The following is a 24,372-nucleotide window of genomic DNA, read 5'->3' as shown; positions in this document are numbered from 1 at the left end:
TGATAACATTGTGTTACTAACCCCTTTTCCAAAAAAACAATTTTTATGTGAGTAAAGTAATACTGTATAAAAAAATCACAACAGCTCTGATGGAAACAGGCAGTTTCCATCAGTGTGGTCCTCCCACTACGACTCGGGAAAGGCATGCAGTTTATTAGACTACAGATTAAATAAATGATGATGAACTTCACAGGCTGGTGAAAGTGCACTGTGATGAGCTTGATGCTCCTTTCCAATAAATATCGAGGGTCTGATTCTAGTGACATGATGATTGATGCTTGGCTGCCGTTTGACAAACACAAATAATAATGTCATCATGTAGATGAGCCAACACACACTGGGATCTGTGAGCTGTTGGCTGTTGGCTGGAGAGCACGTGCCAAGACCAGAGTAGACACATTTATCATTTACTAACTGTCAGGGATGACCAAGCATGCAACGAGAGATAACTGAGTAGGGTGCAAACAAACAAGGGTTTTATTTCTCAAAACTTCAAAAATACAAATGATGACAATGGAAATAAACCAAAGTGCTTTAAAATATTACAAAGGACTGTCTTATTATAAAGGACTGTCTTATTATAAAGGACTGTCTTATAAAGGACTGTCTTATAAAGGACTGTCTTACAAAGGACTGTCTTATAAAGGACTGTCTTATTATAAAGGACTGTCTTATAAAGGACTGTCTCACAAAGGACTGTCTTATTATAAAGGACTGTCTTACAAAGGACTGTCTTATTATAAAGGACTGTCTCACAAAGGACTGTCTTATTATAAAGGACTGTCTTATGATAACGGACTGTCTCACAAAGGACTGTCTTATTATAAAGGACTGTCTTACAAAGGACTGTCTTATAAAGGACTGTCTTATAAAGGACTGTCTCACAAAGGACTGTCTTATAAAGGACTGTCTCACAAAGGACTATCTCACAAAGGACTGTCTTATAAAGGACTGTCTTATTATAAAGGACTGTCTTATAAAGGACTGTCTTATAAAGGACTGTCTCACAAAGGACTGTCTTATTATAAAGGACTGTCTTATAAAGGACTGTCTTATAAAGGACTGTCTTACAAAGGACTGTCTTATAAAGGACTGTCTTATTATAAAGGACTGTCTTATAAAGGACTGTCTCACAAAGGACTGTCTTATTATAAAGGACTGTCTTACAAAGGACTGTCTTATTATAAAGGACTGTCTCACAAAGGACTGTCTTATTATAAAGGACTGTCTTATGATAACGGACTGTCTCACAAAGGACTGTCTTATTATAAAGGACTGTCTTACAAAGGACTGTCTTATAAAGGACTGTCTTATAAAGGACTGTCTCACAAAGGACTATCTCACAAAGGACTGTCTTATAAAGGACTGCCTTATTATAAAGGACTGTCTTATAAAGGACTGTCTTATAAAGGACTGTCTCACAAAGGACTGTCTTATTATAAAGGACTCTCTTATAAAGGACTGTCTTATTATAAAGGACTGTCTTATTATAAAGGACTGTCTTATTATAAAGGACTGTCTTACAAAGGACTGTCTTATAAAGGACTGTCTTATTATAAAGGACTGTCTTATAAAGGACTGTCTCACAAAGGACTGTCTTATAAAGGACTGTCTCACAAAGGACTGTCTTATTATAAAGGACTCTCTTATAAAGGACTGTCTTATTATAAAGGACAGTCTTATTATAAAGGACTGTCTCACAAAGGACTGTCTCACAAAGGACTGTCTTATTATAAAGGACTGTCTTATTATAAAGGACTGTCTCACAAAGGACTGTCTTATAAAGGACTGTCTTACAAAGGACTGTCTTATTATAAAGGACTGTCTTACAAAGGACTGTCTTGTTATAAAGGACTGTCTTACAAAGGACTGTCTTGTTATAAAGGACTGTCTTACAAAGGACTGTCTTGTTATAAAGGACTGTCTTACAAAGGACTGTCTTATTATAAAGGACTGTCTTACAAAGGACTGTCTTATTATAAAGGACTGTCTTACAAAGGACTGTCTTATTATAAAGGACTGTCTTACAAAGGACTGTCTTATTATAAAGGACTGTCTTACAAAGGACTGTCTTATAAAGTCTTAACATTAAAAAAAAGAAGTCAGATCTAATGTGCAGGAACAAAATGTACATAAACTCAAAATCAACTGACTGAAGGAAGGTTCCACAGAAACTATAGGGGGAGGAGTCAGTTCCAATCCCTGTTCCAAGGGACGTCTGCAAACCATCAAGTATTACATTCAGACAATAAGGATATAACGTTTAGCTTGGTTCCCTGGTCTTAGTTCCTCTCCTTAATCAGCTTGGTTCCCTGGTCCTTAGTTCCCTGGTCCTTAGTTCCCTGGTCTTAGTTCCCTGGTCCTTAGTTCCTCTCCTTAATCAGCTTGGTTCCCTGGTCCTTAGTTCCCTAGTCCTTAGTTCCCTGGTCCTTAGTTCCCTGGTCCTTAGTTCCCTGGTCCTTAGTTCCACTCCTTAATCAGCTTGGTTCCCTGGTCCTTAGTTCCCTGGTCCTTAGTTCCACTCCTTAATCAGCTTGGTTCCCTGGTCCTTAGTTCCCTGGTCTTAGTTCCCTGGTCCTTAGTTCCCTGGTCCTTAGTTCCCTGGTCCTTAGTTCCCTGGTCCTTAGTTCCCTGGCAGAAACCGTGGAGTTTTGAACACTGCCAAGTGGAATGGAGGAATGTTCCTTCATCTGAGCCACATCTTAAACATAGGGAGGAGATATCTGGGTTGAACCTGTGCAGTCTAGATGGGGTGATATAGAGCTGATGGAGGAATGTTCCTGAGCCACATCTAAAACATAGGGAGGAGATATCTGGGTTGAACCTGCGCAGTCTAGATGGGGTGATATAGAGCTGATGGAGGAAATTAAACTGGATCGGTCTGTATCTGGAGTTCAATGTGGATGTAACCCCATCCCTGCATAAGTCACTCCATAGATCCTCATCAAGATCAATACCCAGATCTCTCTCCCATCTATGTCGGGGTTTACCTAGCCCAGGCAGTGTTAGTCCTGACATAAGAGCATTGTAAACACGGGAAATGGTCTTGAACAGTGGTTGGTCTGCGTGGCAGAGTTGTTCAATAGGTGACATCTTAGGTAGGTTCCATTGTCCCTTGAGAGTCACCCTAATAAAGTTTCATAGCTGTAGGTAGCTAAATAAGTCCCTGTTAGGCAAGTGGTATTTCTGTTTCAGCTGATCAAAAGACATAAGAACTCCCTTCTCGTAACAATGTTCCAGAAGAGTGATCCCCTTATCTGACCATGGTCTAAAGTTACTATTCTGGAAAAACATAGGAGGGATAGGGAGAGATTGAAACAAATATAGATATCTGGGCAGGACATTCATTTTAATTACATTTATTCTACCCAGTAGAGAGAGAGGTAAGTCCATCCATTTACAAAGGTCAACCTCCACCTTTTGCAACAAACTGGCCAGATTGAGTTTATAGAGGTTGTTCAGATTACCATCCACCATTATGCCCAAATATGTGAAGCCCATAGGCGACCATCTAAAAGGAAACTTGTGCTTGATGGTATGATGGTCAAAGACAGACAACAGTAAGATTTCGCTTTTATCAAAATTGACCTTATATCCAGAGAAAGAACTATAACACTGTAGTAGGATCTGCAAGTGAGAGAGGGAATGTTCTGGGTTTGTTAGGAATAAGACAAGGTTGTCTTATTGGTATGGGGGCCCACCTCAAAGGCATGTATGTCAGGGCACGTTCCAATAGCCTCAGCCAACGGTTCGATGGTGGGGGCTAATTGGGCAACCTTGTCTGTTCCCCCTATAGAGAGGGAAAGAAGATGAAGTAATCCCATTGGTAGCAATCCTAGCTTTAGGAGATTTGTAGAGTGATTTTATCAAATTTACAAACACGGTACCTAAACCAAACTTTTTCCAAGACGCGAAAGGCGTATGGCCATTCAACCCTATCAAAGGCCTTTTCAGCATCGAGGGAGACTGCGACACTAGGTATTTTGTTTTTGTGAGCAAGGTGAATTATATCAAAGAACCTTCTGAGATTATTGGAGGACAATCTATTAATTATGAAACCAGTCTGATCTGGATTGACCAACAGGAGAAGACATGACTCCAGTCTCTTAGACAGCATCTTGGTGACCAGTTTACGATTTGTGTTAAGGAGAGAGATTGGTCTGTAGGAGGCGCACTTTAGCGGGTTTTCCCTTTCCTGTGGATTACAGGAATCACTGTTTGAGAGAAAGACTCTGGAAAGCAGTTGCCTTTCCCAGCTTTTTTAAGTACCTCCATAAGGTAGGGGACCAACAGCTCCCTAAATTCTTTATATACCTCTGGAGGGAAGCCATCCTCCCCAGGAGATTTATTAGAAGGTAAGGATTTAATGGCCTCCAACAATTCAGGAACTGTTCACTCAGGCGCTCTCTGTCTTCCTCTGACAGGCATGGGAGGTTGAGAGAGGAGAGAAAGGAGTCGATCTCTGATAGATCATCGCTTGATTGGGAAGTGTAGAATTTAGTCTCCATCTATATGCTCCATTTACCTTGGTAGGAATGGAGATTGATAATACCAGAGGAGAATGGTCACTAACCAATCTGGGGAGATACTCGACATCTAACACTCTATGAAACAGTTGGATCAATAGTAAGAAGTTATCTATGTGTGTGGGTGTGAATGAAAAGAGTAATCCTGTGGGTTTCAACTGTCTCCAGATGTCTAGTAAATTAAGATCTTTCATGAATGGCATGGTGAGCTTGCCGGCTTTGGTAAGAAGTGAGGGTTTATCAGAGGACCTATCAGGAACTGTATCTAAACAAAAATTCAAATCTCCTCCAACCAGTAGCCATCCTGGTGGTGCTTGAGCGACCTGAAGGAAGACATTCTGAAATTCTGAATAAACATATGGTCATCGAAGTTGGGAGCATAAATATTCAATAGGGTCCAAGACTCTGAAAACATATGCCCCTGCACCAAAACAAACCTGCCAGAGGGATCAGAGATGGTGTTGTTGACTCTGAAAACATATGCCCCTGCACCAAAACAACCCTGCCAGAGGGATCAGAGATGGTGTTGTTGACTCTGAAAACATATTCCCCTGCACCAAAACAAACCTGCCAGAGGGATCAGAGATGGTGTTGTTGACTCTGAAAACATATGCCCCTTCACCAAAACAAACCTGCCAGAGGGATCAGAGATGGTGTTGTTGACTCTGAAAACATATTCCCCTGCACCAAAACAAACCTGCCAGAGGGATCAGAGATGGTGTTGTTGACTCTGAAAACATATTCCCCTGCACCAAAACAAACCTGCCAGAGGGATCAGAGATGGTGTTGTTGACGCAGAAGGGGATGTGTCTACTTATCAAAATTGCACTTCCTCTTGCTTTGGAGTTAAAATAGGATGCAAAAACTTGTCCTACCCATTCCCTCTTCAATTTCTTGTGTTCACTGGCTGTAAGATGCATTTCTTGTAAAAACACAATGTCAGCCTTTAATTTCTTAAGGTATGTATATAGACTCTTTTCCTCTTAATCGGGATGTTAAGACCTTTTACGTTGAATGTGACATATTTTAGAGGATTGAGCATAGGGTTGGGTTTCAAATAGGTAACCGAATGGAAATCTCTCATATGTAACTAGTCAGGAAATGATTCAACTTTAGTTTGAACACTGAAGTAACCAATGTGTCTCTTTAGGAAGGAAACAAAACAAAACAAAACAATAAACATAGGAAAACAAAACACCCACCCCGTTTGTCGGACTAAAACAACAATCCCAACACTCAAACATGAATACACTTGTAGAGATACGTTGTTGCTCGCTTTCCATCTTGCTCTTACTAGCGAAACCTTGGCGTAAACAAAAACCTGCGAGCTCTCTAAATTGAAAACAAACGTTGTGAATAGACATTTATGGCTGAATATTTACTGCCCATAGTAAGGGCTGCCCCAGTAAGAGTTGCCCCAGTAAGAGTTGCCCCAGTAAGGGCTGCCCACAGTAAGAGTTGCCCCAGTAAGGGCTGCCCACAGTAAGGGCTGCCCCAGTAAGGGCTGCCCACAGTAAGGGCTGCCCCAGTAAGGGCTGCCCCAGTAAGGGCTGCCCACAGTAAGGGCTGCCCCAGTAAGGGCTGCCCACAGTAAGGGCTGCCCCAGTAAGGGCTGCCCCAGTAAGGGCTGCCCCAGTAAGGGCTGCCACAGTAAGGGCTGCCACAGTAAGGGCTGCCCCAGTAAGGGCTGCCACAGTAAGGGCTGCCCACAGTAAGGGCTGTCCCAGTAAGGGCTGCCCCAGTAAGGGCTGTCCCAGTAAGGGCTGCCCCAGTAAGGGCTGTCCCAGTAAGGGCTGCCCCAGTAAGGGCTGCCACAGTAAGGGCTGCCCCAGTAAGGGCTGCCACAGTAAGGGCTGCCCACAGTAAGGGCTGCCCACAGTAAGGGCTGTCCCAGTAAGGGCTGCCCCAGTAAGGGCTGTCCCAGTAAGGGCTGCCCACAGTAAGGGCTGCCCCAGTAAGGGCTGCCCACAGTAAGGGCTGCCCCAGTAAGGGCTGCCCACAGTAAGGGCTGCCCCAGTAAGGGCTGCCCCAGTAAGGGCTGCCCCAGTAAGGGCTGCCCCAGTAAGGGCTGCCACAGTAAGGGCTGCCACAGTAAGGGCTGTCCCAGTAAGGGCTGCCACAGTAAGGGCTGCCACAGTAAGGGCTGCCCCAGTAAGGGCTGCCACAGTAAGGGCTGCCCCAGTAAGGGCTGCCACAGTAAGGGCTGTCACAGTAAGGGCTGCCACAGTAAGGGCTGCCACAGTAAGGGCTGCCCCCAGTAAGGGCTGCCCCAGTAAGGGCTGCCACAGGAAGGGCTGCCCACAGTAAGGGCTGCCCCAGTAAGGGCTGCCACAGTAAGGGCTGCCCCAGTAAGGGCTGCCACAGTAAGGGCTGCCCACAGTAAGGGCTGCCCCAGTAAGGGCTGCCACAGTAAGGGCTGCCCCAGTAAGGGCTGCCACAGTAAGGGCTGCCCACAGTAAGGGCTGCCCCAGTAAGGGCTGCCCCAGTAAGGGCTGCCCACAGTAAGGGCTGCCCCAGTAAGGGCTGCCCCAGTAAGGGCTGCCACAGTAAGGGCTGCCCACAGTAAGGGCTGCCACAGTAAGGGTCTCTTTTCAGGAGAGGAGAGACATAAATGGGGGGAAAGCGGTGGGCCTAAGCCCACTAATTTGCTTCGCCCACTGGATATTGACTAAACCAAAATATACTCTTCTGTAAATGTAATAGAGCCTGGGGGGAATGGTTAGTTGAAAATGTACAAATCAATTATAGCGACCGTATAGCGGGGTAATCGGATCCAAATTCCAAGATGATATCAGCAGTTCAGTCCCAGGACAGCACGGAGTGTTGAAGCTTCGGCCTTAGTACTGAACTTTCATCCACGCAGAGTGGATGAGGTAGCCGGTGATGTTCTTCTCCTTCAGTGCTCTGGCGGCAGGTCTGAACCGTTCCACGCTCGTATCCGGGAAAAGGCTGACCCTCTTGCCATCGATGGTGATGTCCCCTTTGGCTCTTGTGAGTTTGCAGTATCTTCTCTCTGTCCTGGAAACGGAGGAACCCCGTCTGGCCGGGGTTTCGACACTGATGTTCTGTGGGCGCGTTTGATTTCCAGCGGCTTGGTGAAGTTGATTATGCCTAGGACCTCCGGGATCCATTGAGTGAGGAAACGGACCGGGCCACGGCCCTCGCTGTCCTCTTTCAATCCCACCACACTTATATTATTACGTCTGTTCTGGTTCTCCATCTGGTCCACCTTGTTTTTGAAGTAGCCATTGTCCTTCTGCAGCTCTATCAGAACCTGGTCATGTCGAGTGGCGGTATCTTCAACCGTGCTAACGTGCTAACTCTGCCTCAGTCGTTCTCAAAAGGAAATCATTCATGGAGGATTTCAGGTCGTCAATGGAAGAATGGAGTTCAGACGGTTTCTTATCAACTTTTCAGAGAAAGACCTTTGTTGCCATCCTGAATTTCCCGGAGGAGAGTAGCCAGCATGTCTGGAACTGTCGAGCAGCAGTCTGGAACTGTCGTCTGAGTTATGAGGGCTAATGCTAATCTTGCTAGCTGTAGCATTATCGTTATCTTGGGAATCAATGACGTTTTGGTCGTCCTTCTTGCCTCTCGGTCGGAGGTCCATGACTCTTTGGGAAGGTAAGTACTTGACAATTTGTCAGCCGATGTTCGAATATTGTTTCAACGTTGTTATTTGGGTAATAATGGAATAACTTTGAAGAGCTCGGTTTGTCAACGTCTGCTCAGCTCCGCGGCATCACGTGCTCCCCATAGTGTACTACTTTAGACCAGGGCCCTATGGCACCCTATTCCCTATATAGTGCACTACTTTAGACCATAGCCCTATTGCACCCTATTCCCTATATAGTGCACTACTTTAGACCAGAGCTCTATGGCACCCTATTCCCTATATAGTGCACTACTTTAGACCAGAGTCCTATGGCACCCTATTCCCTATATAGTGCACTACTTTAGACCAGAGTCCTATGGCACCCTATTCCCTATATAGTGCACTACTTTAGACCAGAGCTCTATGGCACCCTATTCCCTATATAGTGCACTACTTTAGACCAGAGCTCTATGACACACAGACTGGGTGCCAGATTGGAGAGCTTTCTTGGCAGGAAACCATCTTGTTGTTAGGAGCAAAGGGAGTAGGTGACACAACAAACTATTTTCCTTCCACCGGTGAAATACATTGTAATGGCTGGAGCAATAGGGCAGTAGACGTGGCTGAGAATCACGTCCTAAAAGGATGGAGGGGGTTGTACTGTGTGATGAATGGAACATTCTGTGTTGATTTAGATATATACATTCAGCCAGAGAGTAAAGGGGAGAGAAGCATTCTGCTTTCCCTGTTCCAAGTACAATAATACTGACAAAAACATTCAAGTGAATGGGTTAGAGTTTGGTGAATAGAATAGAGAATATGGTGAGTAGAATAAAGGATATGGTGAATAGGTTAGAGAATATGGTGAGTAGATTATAGAGTGTGGTGAATGTAATTAGAGTGTGGTGAATTCAGTAAACATGCCTGAGACCTGAAGATTTAGAAGCTAAGCTGTCTAACACATTCTGAAGCTAAGTGGTCGAAAACACATTCTGAAGCTAAGTGGTCTAACACATTCTGAAGCTAAGTGGTCTAACACATTCTGAAGCTAAGTTAAGTGGTCTAACACATTCTGAAGCTAAGTGGTCTAACACATTCTGAAGCTAAGTGGTCTAACACATTCTGAAGCTAAGTTAAGTGGTCTAACACATTCTGAAGCTAAGTGGTCTAACACATTCTGAAGCTAAGTGGTCTAACACATTCTGAAGCTAAGTGGTCTAACACATTCTGAAGCTAAGCTGTCTAACACATTCTGAAGCTAAAGCTAAGTGGCCTAACACATTCTGAAGCTAAGTGGCCTAACACATTCTGAAGCTAAGTGGTCTAACACATTCTGAAGCTAAGTGGTCTAACATATTCTGAAGGTAAGCGGTCTAACACATTCTGAAGCTAAGTGGTCTAACACATTCTGAAGCTAAGTGGTCTAACATATTCTGAAGGTAAGCGGTCTAACACATTCTGAAGCTAAGTGGCCTAACACATACTGAAGCTAAGTGGTCTAACACATTCTGAAGCTAAGTGGTCTAACACATTCTGAAGCTAAGTGGTCTAACACATTCTGAAGCTAAGTGGTCTAACACATTCTGAAGCTAAGTGGTCTAACACATTCTGAAGCTAAGTGGTCTAACACATTCTGAAGCTAAGTGGTCTAACACATTCTGAAGCTAAGTGGTCTAACACATTCTGAAGCTAAGTGGTCTAACACATTCTGAAGCTAAGTGGCCTAACACATTCTGAAGCTAAGTGGTCTAACACATTCTGAAGCTAAGTGGTCTAACACATTCTGAAGCTAAGTGGTCTAACACATTCTGAAGCTAAGTGGCCTAACACATTCTGAAGCTAAGCGGTCTAACACATTCTGAAGCTAAGTGGCCTAACACATTCTGAAGCTAAGCGGTCTAACACATTCTGAAGCTAAGTGGCCTAACACATTCTGAAGCTAAGTGGCCTAACACATTCTGAAGCTAAGTGGCCTAACACATTCTGAAGCTAAGAGGCCTAACACATTCTGAAGCTAAGCGGTCTAACACATTCTGAAGCTAAGTGGCCTAACACATTCTGAAGCTAAGCGGTCTAACACATTCTGAAGCTAAGTGGCCTAACACATTCTGAAGCTAAGTGGCCTAACACATTCTGAAGCTAAGCGGTCTAACACATTCTGAAGCTAAGCGGTCTAACACATTCTGAAGCTAAGTGGTCTAACACATTCTGAAGCTAAGTGGTCTAACACATTCTGAAGCTAAGTGGTCTAACACATTCTGAAGCTAAGCGGTCTAACACATTCTGAAGCTAAGCGGTCTAACACATTCTGAAGCTAAGTGGTCGAACACATTCTGAAGCTAAGCGGTCTAACACATTCTGAAGCTAAGAGGCCTAACACATTCTGAAGCTAAGTGGCCTAACACATTCTGAAGCTAAGAGGCCTAACACATTCTGAAGCTAAGTGGCCTAACACATTCTGAAGCTAAGAGGCCTAACACATTCTGAAGCTAAGTGGCCTAACACATTCTGAAGCTAAGAGGCCTAACACATTCTGAAGCTAAGAGGCCTAACACATTCTGAAGCTAAGAGGCCTAACACATTCTGAAGCTAAGCGGTCTAACACATTCTGAAGCTAAGAGGCCTAACACATTCTTGTGGTGCACAGGAGGCCGAAGGTTCACCACCTTCGATACAAATGATTGAATCGTTCAATTTGAGAGACTTGTTACTCACCCTAACTCACCCTTTACTTCCCTAACTTTCCCTCCCTATTCTGTCCCCGTCTTGTGACTCTGTTCAATTGTATTACATTTTTCTATTGTTCTGTATTTCCTTAGTTGTTATTTGTATGGTCTTGTTTCTCGCTCCTCAGACCGCCCTCCTGCTCCCGTCAACGTTTCTGTGATGCACCTGAGGGCCGACTCTGCCACCGTCTCCTGGGAGGTACCTGAGGGTGACATCATCATCGGCTTCTCCATCTCACAGCAGGTGATGTGTTCTAGAGTTATTATGTATCCTAATTACTCACCCACAATTATTGGCTCCTTTCATTCCTTGTTCATCCCATTTAACCCAGAATAAAGTATTGCACAATTGGTCAAAGGCGGTAAGAGAAGAGAACGAAGGAGCACCACCCTCTCTCTTTGCAAGTTAAGGACAAGTCTATGGGCCCTCCCCTTTCCCGAAATTCGAAAGACTCTAACACCTGAGAAATGGTGATTTGCCCAAATAACCAGAACTAATGTTGTTCATTCTCTCACTCGTCCCGTTGTATCACAAAATAATCTACAGTATCGGTAATTGTAGTTTGTCCACCAGAGATTACATTCCTGTTGACAAAATCTACACATTAAATGGGTGTGTTTACATCTTGGTATAGGGTTAGTCTGCTGAGTGGATTCCACTCTTACGGTGTTTATTCAGTAAATGTCATTGTTGTATATGTGTTAGGTGGGATACTGATATCGTGCTAAATATCTGATGTGTTAGGTGGGATACTGATACCGTGCTAAATATCTGATGTGTTAGGTGGGATACTGATATCGTGCTAAATATCTGATGTGTTAGGGGGATACTGATATCTGATGTGTTAGGGGGATACTGTGCTAAATATCTGATGTGTTAGGTGGGATACTGATACCGTGCTAAATATCTGATGTGTTAGGTGGGATACTGATACCGTGCTAAATATCTGATGTGTTAGGGGGATAAATATCTGATGTGTTAGGTGGGATACTGATACCGTGCTAAATATCTGATGTGTTAGGTGGGATACTGATACCGTGCTAAATATCTGATGTGTTAGGTGGGATACTGATACCGTGCTTAATATCTGATGTGTTTGGGGGGATACTGATACCGTGCTAAATATCTGATGTGTTAGGTGGGATACTGATACCGTGCTAAATATCTGATGTGTTTGGGGGATACTGATACCGTGCTAAATATCTGATGTGTTAGGGGGATACTGATACCGTGCTAAATATCTGATGTGTTAGGGGGGATACTGATACCGTGCTAAATATCTGATGTGTTTGGGGGGATACTGATACCGTGCTAAATATCTGATGTGTTAGGTGGGATACTGATACCGTGCTAAATATCTGATGTGTTAGGGGGGATACTGATACCGTGCTAAATATCTGATGTGTTAGGGGGATACTGATACCGGAAATATCTGATGTGTTAGGGGGGGATACTGATACCGTGCTAAATATCTGATGTGTTAGGGGGATACTGATACCGTGCTAAATATCTGATGTGTTAGGGGGATACTGATACCGTGCTAAATATCTGATGTGTTAGGTGGGATACTGATACCGATGTGTTAGGGGGATACTAAATATCTGATGTGTTAGGTGGGATACTGATACCGTGCTAAATATCTGATGTGTTAGGTGGGATACTGATACCGTGCTAAATATCTGATGTGTTAGGGGATACTGATACCGTGCTAAATATCTGATGTGTTAGGGGGATACTGATACCGTGCTAAATATCTGATGTGTTAGGTGGGATACTGATACCGTGCTAAATATCTGATGTGTTAGGTGGGATACTGATACCGTGCTAAATATCTGATGTGTTAGGTGGGATACTGATACCGTGCTAAATATCTGATGTGTTAGGTGGGATACTGATACCGTGCTAAATATCTGATGTGTTAGGTGGGATACTGATACCGTGCTAAATAATAATAATAAAATAAAATAAACAGAACATAGAACACAGAGAACAAAGCTATATACTGGTGTCGTCAGATCTGGAGGACATGACTGAGCCGTGCACCTGAAAGCCCTATCACCCATAGTTTTTAGGCAGCTGCGGGGCTGCTGAAGGGAGACGGACCTGGAGGTGAGAAGTGTGCGTGTGAGGCAGGAGGGTAGAATGAGGTCAGACAGGTACTTGGGGCCAGAGTTGTGGATAGCTTGGTAGGTAGGATGAGGACAGACAGGTACTTGGGTCCAGAGTTGTGGAAAGCTTGGTAGGTAGAATGAGGACAGACAGGTACTTGGGCCCAGAGTTGTGGATAGGTAGGATGAGGACAGACAGGTACTTGGGCCCAGAGTAGGTAGGTATGAGGACAGACAGGTACTTGGGTCCAGAGTTGTGGAAAGCTTGGTAGGTAGGATGAGGACAGACAGGTACTTGGGTCCAGAGTTGTGGAAAGCTTGGTAGGTAGGATGAGGACAGACAGGTACTTGGGTCCAGAGTTGTGGAAAGCTTGGTAGGTAGGATGAGGACAGACAGGTACTTGGGTCCAGAGTTGTGGAAAGCTTGGTAGGTAGAATGAGGACAGACAGGTACTTGGGTCCAGAGTTGTGGAAAGCTTGGTAGGTAGAATGAGGACAGACAGGTACTTGGGTCCAGAGTTGTGGATAGCTTGGTAGGTGTGAACCAAGATTTTGTACTCGATGCAGGAACATATGGGGAGCTATTGGAGGTTGAACAGCACTGGAGTGATGTGCTCGCAGGGGAGAGGTGTGGGTGAGGACACGTGCAGCACAGTTCTGGACATATTGTAGCCTGTTTAGGCACTTGGCAGATGCTCCAACAAAATGTCTGATGCGCTATGGTGAATAAAGATGTCTGTAAAGCCTGGCCTTCAATTTTACACTGTTTGGTTTTCTCAGCATTACCGAAAGACTTGGTTCACATGCTAATATAAATGACGACGAAGGAAAGTTTGACTGCCACCAAAGCCTCCCAAACTAAGAATCTTAAATAAACCTCAACATGTCTAATATACGGTTCTAGGGTGGATATCCACAGCTGCCAGAGAGCAATTTTCGGGTTGAATAGCTTTGAGAATGCTTAGAATACTTAGAATACTTAGAATGCTTAGAATGTTTAGAATGCTTAGAATGCTTAGAATGCTTAGAATGCTTAGAATACTTAGAATGCTTAGAATGCTTAGAATGCTTAGAATGCTTAGAATGCTTAGAATGCTTAGAATGCTTAGAATGCTTAGAATGCTTAGAATGCTTAGAATGCTTAGAATGCTTAGAATGCTTAGAATGCTTAGAATGCTTAGAATGCTTAGAATGCTTAGAATGCTTAGAATGCTTAGAATGCTTAGAATGCTTAGAATACTTAGAATGCTTAGAATGCTTAGAATGCTTAGAATGCTTAGAATACTTAGAATGCTTAGAATGCTTAGAATGCTTAGAATGCTTAGAATGCTTAGAATGCTTAGAATGCTTAGAATGCTTAGAATGCTTAGAATACTTAGAATGCTTAGAATGCTTAGAATACTTAGAATGCTTAGAATGCTTAGAATGCTTAGAATGCTTAGAATGCTTAGAATGCTTAGAATACTTAGAATGCTTAGAATACTTAGAATGCTTAGAATGCTTAGAATACTTAGAATGCTTAGAATACTTAGAATGCTTAGAATGCTTAGAATAGTGGAACTACCTATGAATACTGATCTCTATTCTCACTCTCTGTGCATACTAGGAAAATAACACCCTCATGCCTGTTTCACTTCATGGACTTTTATGGAGTTTTAGTTCCAGCCTGATCTAAGGTAGCAGGAGTAAAATAACTGTTTAAGTGCTCTACGTACTCAAACGGAGTGACGGTGGTCTGTTTGCGTCGCTCTCTGCGTAGTTCTGCGTACTTTTGTGTGGCTGAATTTTTGGTATGCGACGCTCAGTCGCTCTCTTTGCACATAGTGTGTCGAGCCCTTTAGGACTGGTTTCCCAGACACAGATTGTTTCTAGTTCTGGACTAAAAAGCATTCTCCACGTTTTAGTTCAGGACTAGGCTTATTTGTGTCCAGGAAACTGGCCCTTATACAACTCACCATCTGTCGAATACAAACATCATAAAATCACAGTAATTTTCGTTAAAGCCTGGAACCAGACAAGGTTGTCCTCTATCGCCACTTTTAATAGCTTTTGTCATAGAGCCATTTCCCATCTCTTTTAGAATAGTGAAACTACCTGCTGATTTTAAAAAAAGGGATATACAGCCTCCTCTCTGTTTAGGTTTTCTAGAATTCCAATGAATTCCAGTTGAAGTCGGAAGTTTACATACACCTAAGCCAAGTACATTTCAACTCAGTTTTTCACAATTCCAGACATTTAATCCTAATAAAAATGTATTGTCTATCATTCAGAATGATAGTAGAGAGAATGATTTATTTCAGCTTTTATTTCTTTCATCACATTCTCAGTGTGTCAGAAGTTTACATACACTCAATTAGTATTTGGTAGCATTGCCTTTAAATTCATTTGGGTCAAACATTTTGGGTAGCCTTCCACAAGCTTCCCACAATATGTTGGGTGAATTTTGGCACATTCCTCCTGACAGAGCTGGTGTACCTGAGTCAGGTTTTTTTTTTTTTTTTTTTTTTTTAACCTTTATTTAACCAGGCAAGTCAGTTAAGAACACATTCTTATTTTCAATGACGGTCTGGGAACAGTGGGTTAACTGCCTGTTCAGGGGCAGAACGACAGATTTGTACCTTGTCAGCTCGGGGGTTTGAAATCGCAACCTTCCGGTTACTAGTCCAACACTAGGCTACGCTGCCGCCCACTGTTTGTAGGTCTCCTTGCTCGCACATGCTTTTTCAGTTTTGCCCACAAATGTTCTATAGGATTGAGGTCAGGGCTTTGTGATGGCCACTCCAATACCTTGACTTTGTTGTCCTTAAACCATTTAGCCACAACTTTGGAAGTATGCTTGGGGTCATTGTCCATTTGGAAGACCCATTTGTGACCAAGCTTTAACTTCCTGACTGATGTCTTGAGATGATGCTTCAAAATATCCACATAATTTTTCCTCCTCATGATGCCATCTACTTTGTGAAGTGCACCAGTACCTCCTGCAACAAAGCACCCCCACAACATGATGCTGCCACCCCCGTGCTTCACGGTTGGGATGGTGTTCTTCGGCTTGCAAGCCTCCCCTTTTTTCCTCCAAACATAACGATGGTCGTTATTTCTCAAAAAAAGTTCAATCTTTGTCCCAATGTGCAGTTGCAAAACCATAGTCTGGATTTTTTTATTGCGGTTTTGGAGCAGTGGCTTCTTCCTTGTTGAGCGGCCTTTCAGGTTATGTCGATATAGGATTCGTTTTGCTGTGGATATAGATACTTTTGTACCTGTTTCCACCTGCATCTTCACAAGGTCCTTTGCTGTTGTTGTGGGATTGATTTGCACTTTTCGCACCAAAGTATGTTCATCTCTAGGAGACAGAACGCGTCTCCTTCCTGAGCGGTATGATGGCTTTGTGGTTCCATGGTGTTTATACTTGCGTACTATTGTTTGTACAGATGAACGTGGTACCTTCAGGTGTTTGGAAATTGCTCCCAAGGATGTACCAGACTTGTGGATATCTACAATTATTTTTCTGGAGTCTTGGCTGCTACTCATCTCCAGCACACATGCACTGTTGGGGCAAAAGACTCTGAACTTACAATGGCCCCAAGTTGTTATATATTTTTCTTGTGCTTTATGCTTTTTTCATCATGACTCCTGCGTGGTTTGTGGACTATGAACTTGCTTGTTTACCCAACCATGGGCCAGACTATGTTTGTTCCCACACTCGGGACTCTGACTCTCTATTGGTTAGACAGACTATTGACCTCCCATCTTATTCTAACCACCCCTCGCCAGCTTTGTGTTCATGTTACCGTATGAAATTGCTGTACAATAATATCTTGTTGCCATCTTATGTACATTGATGTCATAAATCAACACTGCAGATCTCTCCCTGTCCTCTGCCGTGCCTTGATTGTATTACTGCTGATGATATCTGGAAATGTGCATGTACACACTGGCCCAGCTACCTTTGCTAGCCCCAATTCTGACTTGTGCTCTGATATCCGCTTCACTGATTTCTGCTCTGGTAAAAGCCTGTGTTTTCTGCACGTTAACACTAGAAGCGTATTACCGAAAATTGAAAGTGTGGCTTTGCAGCTCCAATCCAGATGTGTTGGTCATTACTAAGACATGGTTAAGAAATACCTTTCTGGTATGTAACAATTTTCAGTAAGACAGATCTACCAAAGGTGGTGGAGTGGCAATCTTTACCAAGGAACACCTTCATTGTTGTCTCCACCAAGTCTGTCCCCAAACAATTTCATTTGCTGGTTATAAGCATTAAACTTTCAAATAGCTCTTTGTTGATTGTTGCTGGGTGTTATCGTCCACCATCAGCACCGGCCTTTACCCTACCTGCAGAAAGGCCCTACCTGTACCCTACCTGCAGTAAGTCCCTACCTGTACCCTACCTGCAGTAAGCCCCTTACACTAAGTCTGAATTTGTCCTACTTGGTGATCTAAACTGGGACATGGTAAAACGCCTGACCAAGTCTAAAGCAATGGGACTAAATCTTTCTCAGATTATTCCCACAATGTATGACTCAAACACCCAGACAAGGCTACTCTCATTGATTTCACCCTCACAAATAATCCTGATAGGTATCAGTCTGGTGTTTTCTGTAATGACCTTATAGTGATCACTGTTTTACAGCTTGTGTTCGTAATGGCTGCTCAGTGAAACGACCTGTCCTGAATTTAAAAAACATTAATGAGCAAGCCTTCCTTCATGATCTGGCCTCTGTAAATTGGTATAGAATCAGCTTGGTCCGCTCAGTCAAATACGCTTGCACCTTCTTTTTTGATATTTTTAGTGCCATTGTTCCAGAAAACAGTTAAAGACCTGGAGAATAAACCAACATCCAACATGTCCTCATCTCCCTTCTAATGCAAGTTGCCCCGATGCTCCTCCCTCTTTTTCCCCTGCCCTGCTACAAAGTTTCTCCCTGCAGTCGGTCACTGAGTCCGAGGTGCTAAAGGAGCTCCTTAAACTTGACACCCCAAAAAATCTGGGTTAGATGGTTTAGACCCTTTCTTCTTTAAGGTTGCTGCCCCTATCATCACCAAGCCTGTCTCTGACCTTTTTAACCTGTCTCTCCTCTCTGGGGAGGTTCCCATTGCTTGGAAGGCAGCCACAGTGCATCGTTTATTTAAAGGGGGAGATCAAGCTGATCCTAACAGTTAAAGGCGAATTTCTATTTTGCCATTCATCAAAAGTGTTGGAAAAACTTGGCAATAGTCAACTGACTGTCTTTCTTGATATCTATAGTATTCTCTCTGGTGTGCAATCTGGTTTCCTCTCTGATTATGGATGTTTCACTGCAACCTTAAAGGTCCTAAATGATGTCACCATTGCCATGGATTCTCAGCAATGTTGTGCTGCTATTTGTATTGACTTAGGCAACGCTTTTGATACGATAGACCATTTCATGCTTGTGGGCCGGCTAAGAAGTATTGGTGTCTGAGGGGTCTTTGGCCTGGTTTGCTAACTACCTCTCTCAAAGGGTGCAGTGTATAAAGTCAGAATAGTTGCTGTCTCAGCCACTGCCCGTCACCAAGGGAGTACCCCAAGGCTCGATCCTCGGCCCCACGCTCTTCTCAATTTACATCAACAACATAGCTCAGGCAGTAGGAAGTTCTCTCATCCATTTATATGCAGATGATACAGTCTTATACTCAGCTGGCCCCTCCTTGGATTTTGTGTTAAATGCTCTACAACAAAGCTTTCTTAGAGTCCAACAAGATTTCTCTGCCCTTAACCTAGTTCTGAACACCTCCAAACCAAAGGGCATGTGGTTTGGTAAGAAGAATGCCCCTCTCCCCACAGGTGTTATTACTACCTCTGAGGGTTTAGAGATTGAGGTGATCACTTCCTGTATATAGCCATGTTATTACCTGGTACTCCCTGTATATAGCCATGTTATTACCTGGTACTTCCTGTATATAGCCATGTTATTACCTGGTACTCCCTGTATATAGCCATGTTATTACCTGGTACTCCCTGTATATAACCATGTTATTACCTGGTACTTCCTGTATATAACCATGTTATTACCTGGTACTTCCTGTATATAGCCATGTTATTACCTGGTACTCCCTGTATATAGCCATGTTATTACCTGGTACTTCCTGTATATAGCCATGTTATTACCTGGTACTCCCTGTATATAGCCATGTTATTACCGGGTACATCCTGTATATAGCCATGTTAATACCTGGTACTCCCTGTATATAGCCATGTTATTACCTGGTACTCCCTGTATATAGCCATGTTATTACCTGGTACTTCCTGTATATAACCATGTTATTACCTGGTACTTCCTGTATATAGCCATGTTATTACCTGGTACTCCCTGTATATAGCCATGTTATTACCTGGTACTCCCTGTATATAACCATGTTATTACCTGGTACTTCCTGTATATAGCCATGTTATTACCTGGTACTTCCTGTATATAGCCATGTTATTACCTGGTACTCCCTGTATATAACCATGTTATTACCTGGTACTCCCTGTATATAGCCATGTTATTACCTGGTACTCCCTGTATATAGCCATGTTATTACCTGGTACTTCCTGTATATAGCCATGTTATTACCTGGTACTTCCTGTATATAACCATGTTATTACCTGGTACTTCCTGTATATAGCCATGTTATTACCTGGTACTTCCTGTATATAGCCATGTTATTACCTGGTACTCCCTGTATATAACCATGTTATTACCTGGTACTTCCTGTATATAGCCATGTTATTACCTGGTACTTCCTGTATATAGCCATGTTATTACCTGGTACTCCCTGTATATAACCATGTTATTACCTGGTACTCCCTGTATATAGGCATGTTATTACCTGGTACTCCCTGTATATAGCCATGTTATTACCTGGTACTTCCTGTATATAGCCATGTTATTACCTGGTACTTCCTGTATATAAACATGTTATTTCCTGGTACTTCCTGTATATAGCCATGTTATTACCTGGTACTCCCTGTATATAACCATGTTATTACCTGGTACTCCCTGTATATAGCCATGTTATTACCTGGTACTCCCTGTATATAGCCATGTTATTACCTGGTACTTCCTGTATATAGCCATGTTATTACCTGGTACTTCCTGTATATAACCATGTTATTACCTGGTACTTCCTGTATATAACCATGTTATTACCTGGTACTTCCTGTATATAGCCATGTTATTACCTGGTACTCCCTGTATATAACCATGTTATTACCTGGTACTTCCTGTATATAGCCATGTTATTACCTGGTACTTCCTGTATATAGCCATGTTATTACCTGGTACTCCCTGTATATAGCCATGTTATTACCTCCCTGTATATAGCCATGTTATTACCTGGTACTCCCTGTATATAGCCATGTTATTACCTGGTAATCCCTGTATATAACCATGTTATTACCTCCCTGTATATAGCCATGTTATTACCTGGTACTCACTGTATATAGCCATGTTATTACCTGGTACTCCCTGTATATAACCATGTTATTACCTGGTAATCCCTGTATATAACCATGTTATTACCTCCTGTATATAACCATGTTATTACCTGGTACTCCCTGTATATAGCCATGTTATTACCTGGTACTCCCTGTATATAACCATGTTATTACTTGGTACTCCCTGTATATAGCCATGTTATTACCTGGTACTCCCTGTATATAGCCATGTTATTACCTGGTACTCCCTGTATATAGCCATGTTATTACCTGGTACTCCCTGTATATAACCATGTTATTACCTTCCTGTATATAGCCATGTTATTACCTGGTACTCCCTGTATATAGCCATGTTATTACCTGGTACTCCCTGTATATAACCATGTTATTACCTGGTACTTCCTGTATGTAGCCATGTTATTACCTGGTACTCCCTGTATATAACCATGTTATTACCTGGTACTCCCTGTATATAACCATGTTATTACTTGGTACTCCCTGTATATAGCCATGTTATTACCTGGTACTCCTGTATATAGCCATGTTATTACCTGGTACTCCCTGTATATAGCCATGTTATTACCTGGTACTCCCTGTATATAGCCATGTTATTACCTGGTACTTCCTGTATATAGCCATGTTATTACCTCCCTGTATATAACCATGTTATTACCTGGTACTCCCTGTATATAGCCATGTTATTACCTGGTACTCCTGTATATAGCCATGTTATTACCTGGTACTTCCTGTATATAGCCATGTTATTACCTGGTACTCCCTGTATATAACCATGTTATTACCTGGTACTCCCTGTATATAGCCATGTTATTACCTGGTACTTCCTGTATATAACCATGTTATTACCTGGTACTCCCTGTATATAACCATGTTATTACCTGGTACTCCCTGTATATAGCCATGTTATTACCTGGTACTCCCTGTATATAGCCATGTTATTACCTGGTACTCCCTGTATATAGCCATGTTATTACCTGGTACTCCCTGTATATAGCCATGTTATTACCTGGTACTCCCTGTATATAGCCATGTTATTACCTCCCTGTATATAACCATGTTATTACCTGGTACTCCCTGTATATAGCCATGTTATTACCTGGTACTCCCTGTATATAGCCATGTTATTACCTGGTACTCCCTGTATATAGCCATGTTATTACCTGGTACTCCCTGTATATAGCCATGTTATTACCTGGTACTCCCTGTATATAGCCATGTTATTACCTGGTACTCCCTGTATATAGCCATGTTATTACCTGGTACTTCCTGTATATAGCCATGTTATTACCTGGTACTCCCTGTATATAACCATGTTATTACCTGGTACTCCCTGTATATAGCGATGTTATTACCTGGTACTCCCTGTATATAGCCATGTTATTACCTGGTACTCCCTGTATATAACCATGTTATTACCTGGTACTTCCTGTATATAGCCATGTTATTACCTGGTACTCCCTGTATATAACCATGTTATTACCTGGTACTCCCTGTATATAACCATGTTATTACCTGGTACTCCCTGTATATAACCATGTTATTACCTGGTACTTCCTGTATATAGCCATGTTATTACCTGGTACTCCCTGTATATAACCTGGTACTCCCTGTATATAACCATGTTATTACCTGGTACTCCCTGTATATAACCATGTTATTACCTGGTACTCCCTGTATATAACCATGTTATTACCTGGTACTCCCTGTATATAACCATGTTATTACCTGGTACTCCCTGTATCTTTTTCATCCTTTATCTTGTAAAACGACCCGTCAGTAATCATTTCACTATTAGTCTACACCTGTTGTTTACCAAGCATGTGACATAAAAAATTGGATTTGATTTATATGAATACCCTATATCTCTGTCCTGTAATTTCAGAGACAGCAGGGCCACACCCAGCGCTTCATCAGGGAGGTGAATACCACCAGCAAGGCCTGTGTTCTGTGGGATCTGGACGAGGAGACAGACTATATTATCCAGGTCCAGTCCATTGGTCTGTATGGAGAGAGTCAGGCCAGCAAGAGGGTCCACTTCAGAACCCTCAAGAAGTCTGACCGCTTCCTGTCCAACAGCTCCAACCAAGGTACATTTACACTAACCCTGACCCCTAACCCTGACCCCTAACCCTGACCCCTAACCCTGACCCCTAACCCTTACCATTCCGCACCAACAGCTCCAACCAAGGTACATTTACACTAACCCTGACCCCTAACCCTGACCCCTAACCCTTACCATTCCGCACCAACAGCTCCAACCAAGGTACATTTACACTAACCCTGACCCCTAACCCTGAACCCTAACCCTTACCATTCCGCACCAACAGCTCCAACCAAGGTACATTTACACTAACCCTGACCCCTAACCCTGAACCCTAACCCTTACCATTCCGCACCAACAGCTCCAACCAAGGTAACCTTTACCCTACCCCTACCCCTAATGTTAATAACCCCTAACCCTGAACCCTAACCCTTACCATTCCCCACCAACAGCTCCAACCAAGGTACATTTACACTAACCCTGACCCCTAACCCTTACCATTCCGCACCAACAGCTCCAACCAAGGTAACCTTTACCCTACCCCTACCCCTAATGTTAATAACCCCTAACCCTGAACCCTAACCCTTACCATTCCCCAATCAACAGCTCCAACCAAGGTAACCTTTACCCTACCCCTACCCCTAATGTTAATAACCCTAACCCTGAACCCTAACCCTTACCATTCCCCAATCAACAGCTCCAACCAAGGTACATTTACACTAACCCTGACCCCTAACCCTGACCCCTAACGATTACCATTCCCCAATCAACAGCTCCAACCAAGGTAACCTTTACCCTACCCCTACCCCTAATGTTAATAACCCTGAACCCTAACCCTTACCATTCCCCAATCAACAGCTCCAACCAAGGTACATTTACACTAACCCTGACCCCTAACCCTGACCCCTAACCCTTACCATTCCCCAATCAACAGCTCCAACCAAGGTACATTTACACTAACCCTGATCCCTAACCCTAACCCTTACCATTCCCCACCAACAGCTCCAACCAAGGTAACCCTTACCCTACCCCTACCCCTTACCCTACCCCTAATGTTGACCCCTTGCTCTGACCCCCAACTCTGACTATGACACTAACCCTGACCCCTAACTCCTTGCACATGCACTTCAGTTTTATATAGAACCTTCATATGGGCTATGGGATTTGTGTGTTCGTTTTCCATTATCCATTCAGTGTCTATTGTGACGTTTTAATGAGGTGCTGATCATAGAAAATGTCAATGTCATTGTAATTTACGGGTAATTAACAATGCCTGTTTATCGATGTCTGTCTAGGGCGGTAGGGCTCTAGGGCCTTTGTTGCTGCATTACATAATGGAGCAGAAGTGTTTTGAGAGGCACATCATGTTCTATCACACCTGAGATACCTTCTGGAGAGACACCTCATGTTCTATCACACCTGAGATACCTTCTGGAGAGACACCTCATGTTCTATCACACCTGAGATACCTTCTGGAGAGACACCTCATGTTCTATCACACCTGAGATACCTTCTGGAGAGACACCTCATGTTCTATCACACCTGGCCCACCCACCTGAGGTACCTTCTTGCCTGCAGGCACAGATAGAGAGGAAGCCCCTGTTTTAGAAAAGGACTGCCCTGCTTTCTCTCTCTGCCTCTTTGTGATGTTATTGCATTTCTGCATGCAGATACAGAATGAGGCAGATACAGAATGAGGTAGATACAGAATGAGGTAGAATGAGGTAGATACAGAATGAGGTAGATACAGAATGAGGTAGAATGAGGTAGATACAGAATGAGGTAGATACAGAATGAGGCAGATACAGAATGAGGCAGATACAGAATGAGGCAGATACAGAATGAGGCAGATACAGAATGAGGCAGATACAGAATGAGGTAGAATGAGGTAGATACAGAATGAGGTAGAATGAGGCAGA

General features: G+C 43.1%; 1 protein-coding gene and 1 long non-coding RNA gene across 11 annotated transcripts in view; one reads left to right on the top strand and one right to left on the bottom strand.

Moving 5' to 3' along the window:
- Positions 1 to 24,372, top strand: part of fndc4a (fibronectin type III domain containing 4a) — a 91,229-nt gene that overhangs the window by 21,116 nt on the left and 45,741 nt on the right. For all 4 annotated transcript variants that reach the window (XM_052524582.1, XM_052524581.1, XM_052524584.1 and 1 more), the window contains exons 2-3: positions 10,976 to 11,091; positions 22,295 to 22,499. In XM_052524582.1, the coding sequence (XP_052380542.1) occupies positions 10,976 to 11,091; positions 22,295 to 22,499 (321 nt within the window). The remainder of the gene's footprint in view (positions 1 to 10,975; positions 11,092 to 22,294; positions 22,500 to 24,372) is intronic.
- LOC127931515 (uncharacterized) lies at positions 21,204 to 22,139 on the bottom strand. Of its 7 annotated transcripts, none has more exons than XR_008141524.1 (3): positions 22,106 to 22,139; positions 21,733 to 21,764; positions 21,204 to 21,322 (listed from the first exon to the last, which is right to left on the bottom strand). It is a non-coding gene; the product is annotated as an uncharacterized LOC127931515 (long non-coding RNA). The 7 variants fall into 7 exon arrangements; XR_008141525.1 differs by having other exon boundaries at positions 22,074 to 22,107; XR_008141526.1 differs by lacking the exon at positions 22,106 to 22,139 and adding an exon at positions 22,042 to 22,075.

This window comes from Oncorhynchus keta, chromosome 8, assembly GCF_023373465.1.
Source record: "Oncorhynchus keta strain PuntledgeMale-10-30-2019 chromosome 8, Oket_V2, whole genome shotgun sequence".
Classification (NCBI taxonomy): domain Eukaryota; kingdom Metazoa; phylum Chordata; class Actinopteri; order Salmoniformes; family Salmonidae; genus Oncorhynchus; species Oncorhynchus keta.
The sequence above is the reverse complement of the archived record's forward strand: the minus strand, read 5'-3'. Positions and strand labels throughout refer to the sequence as shown.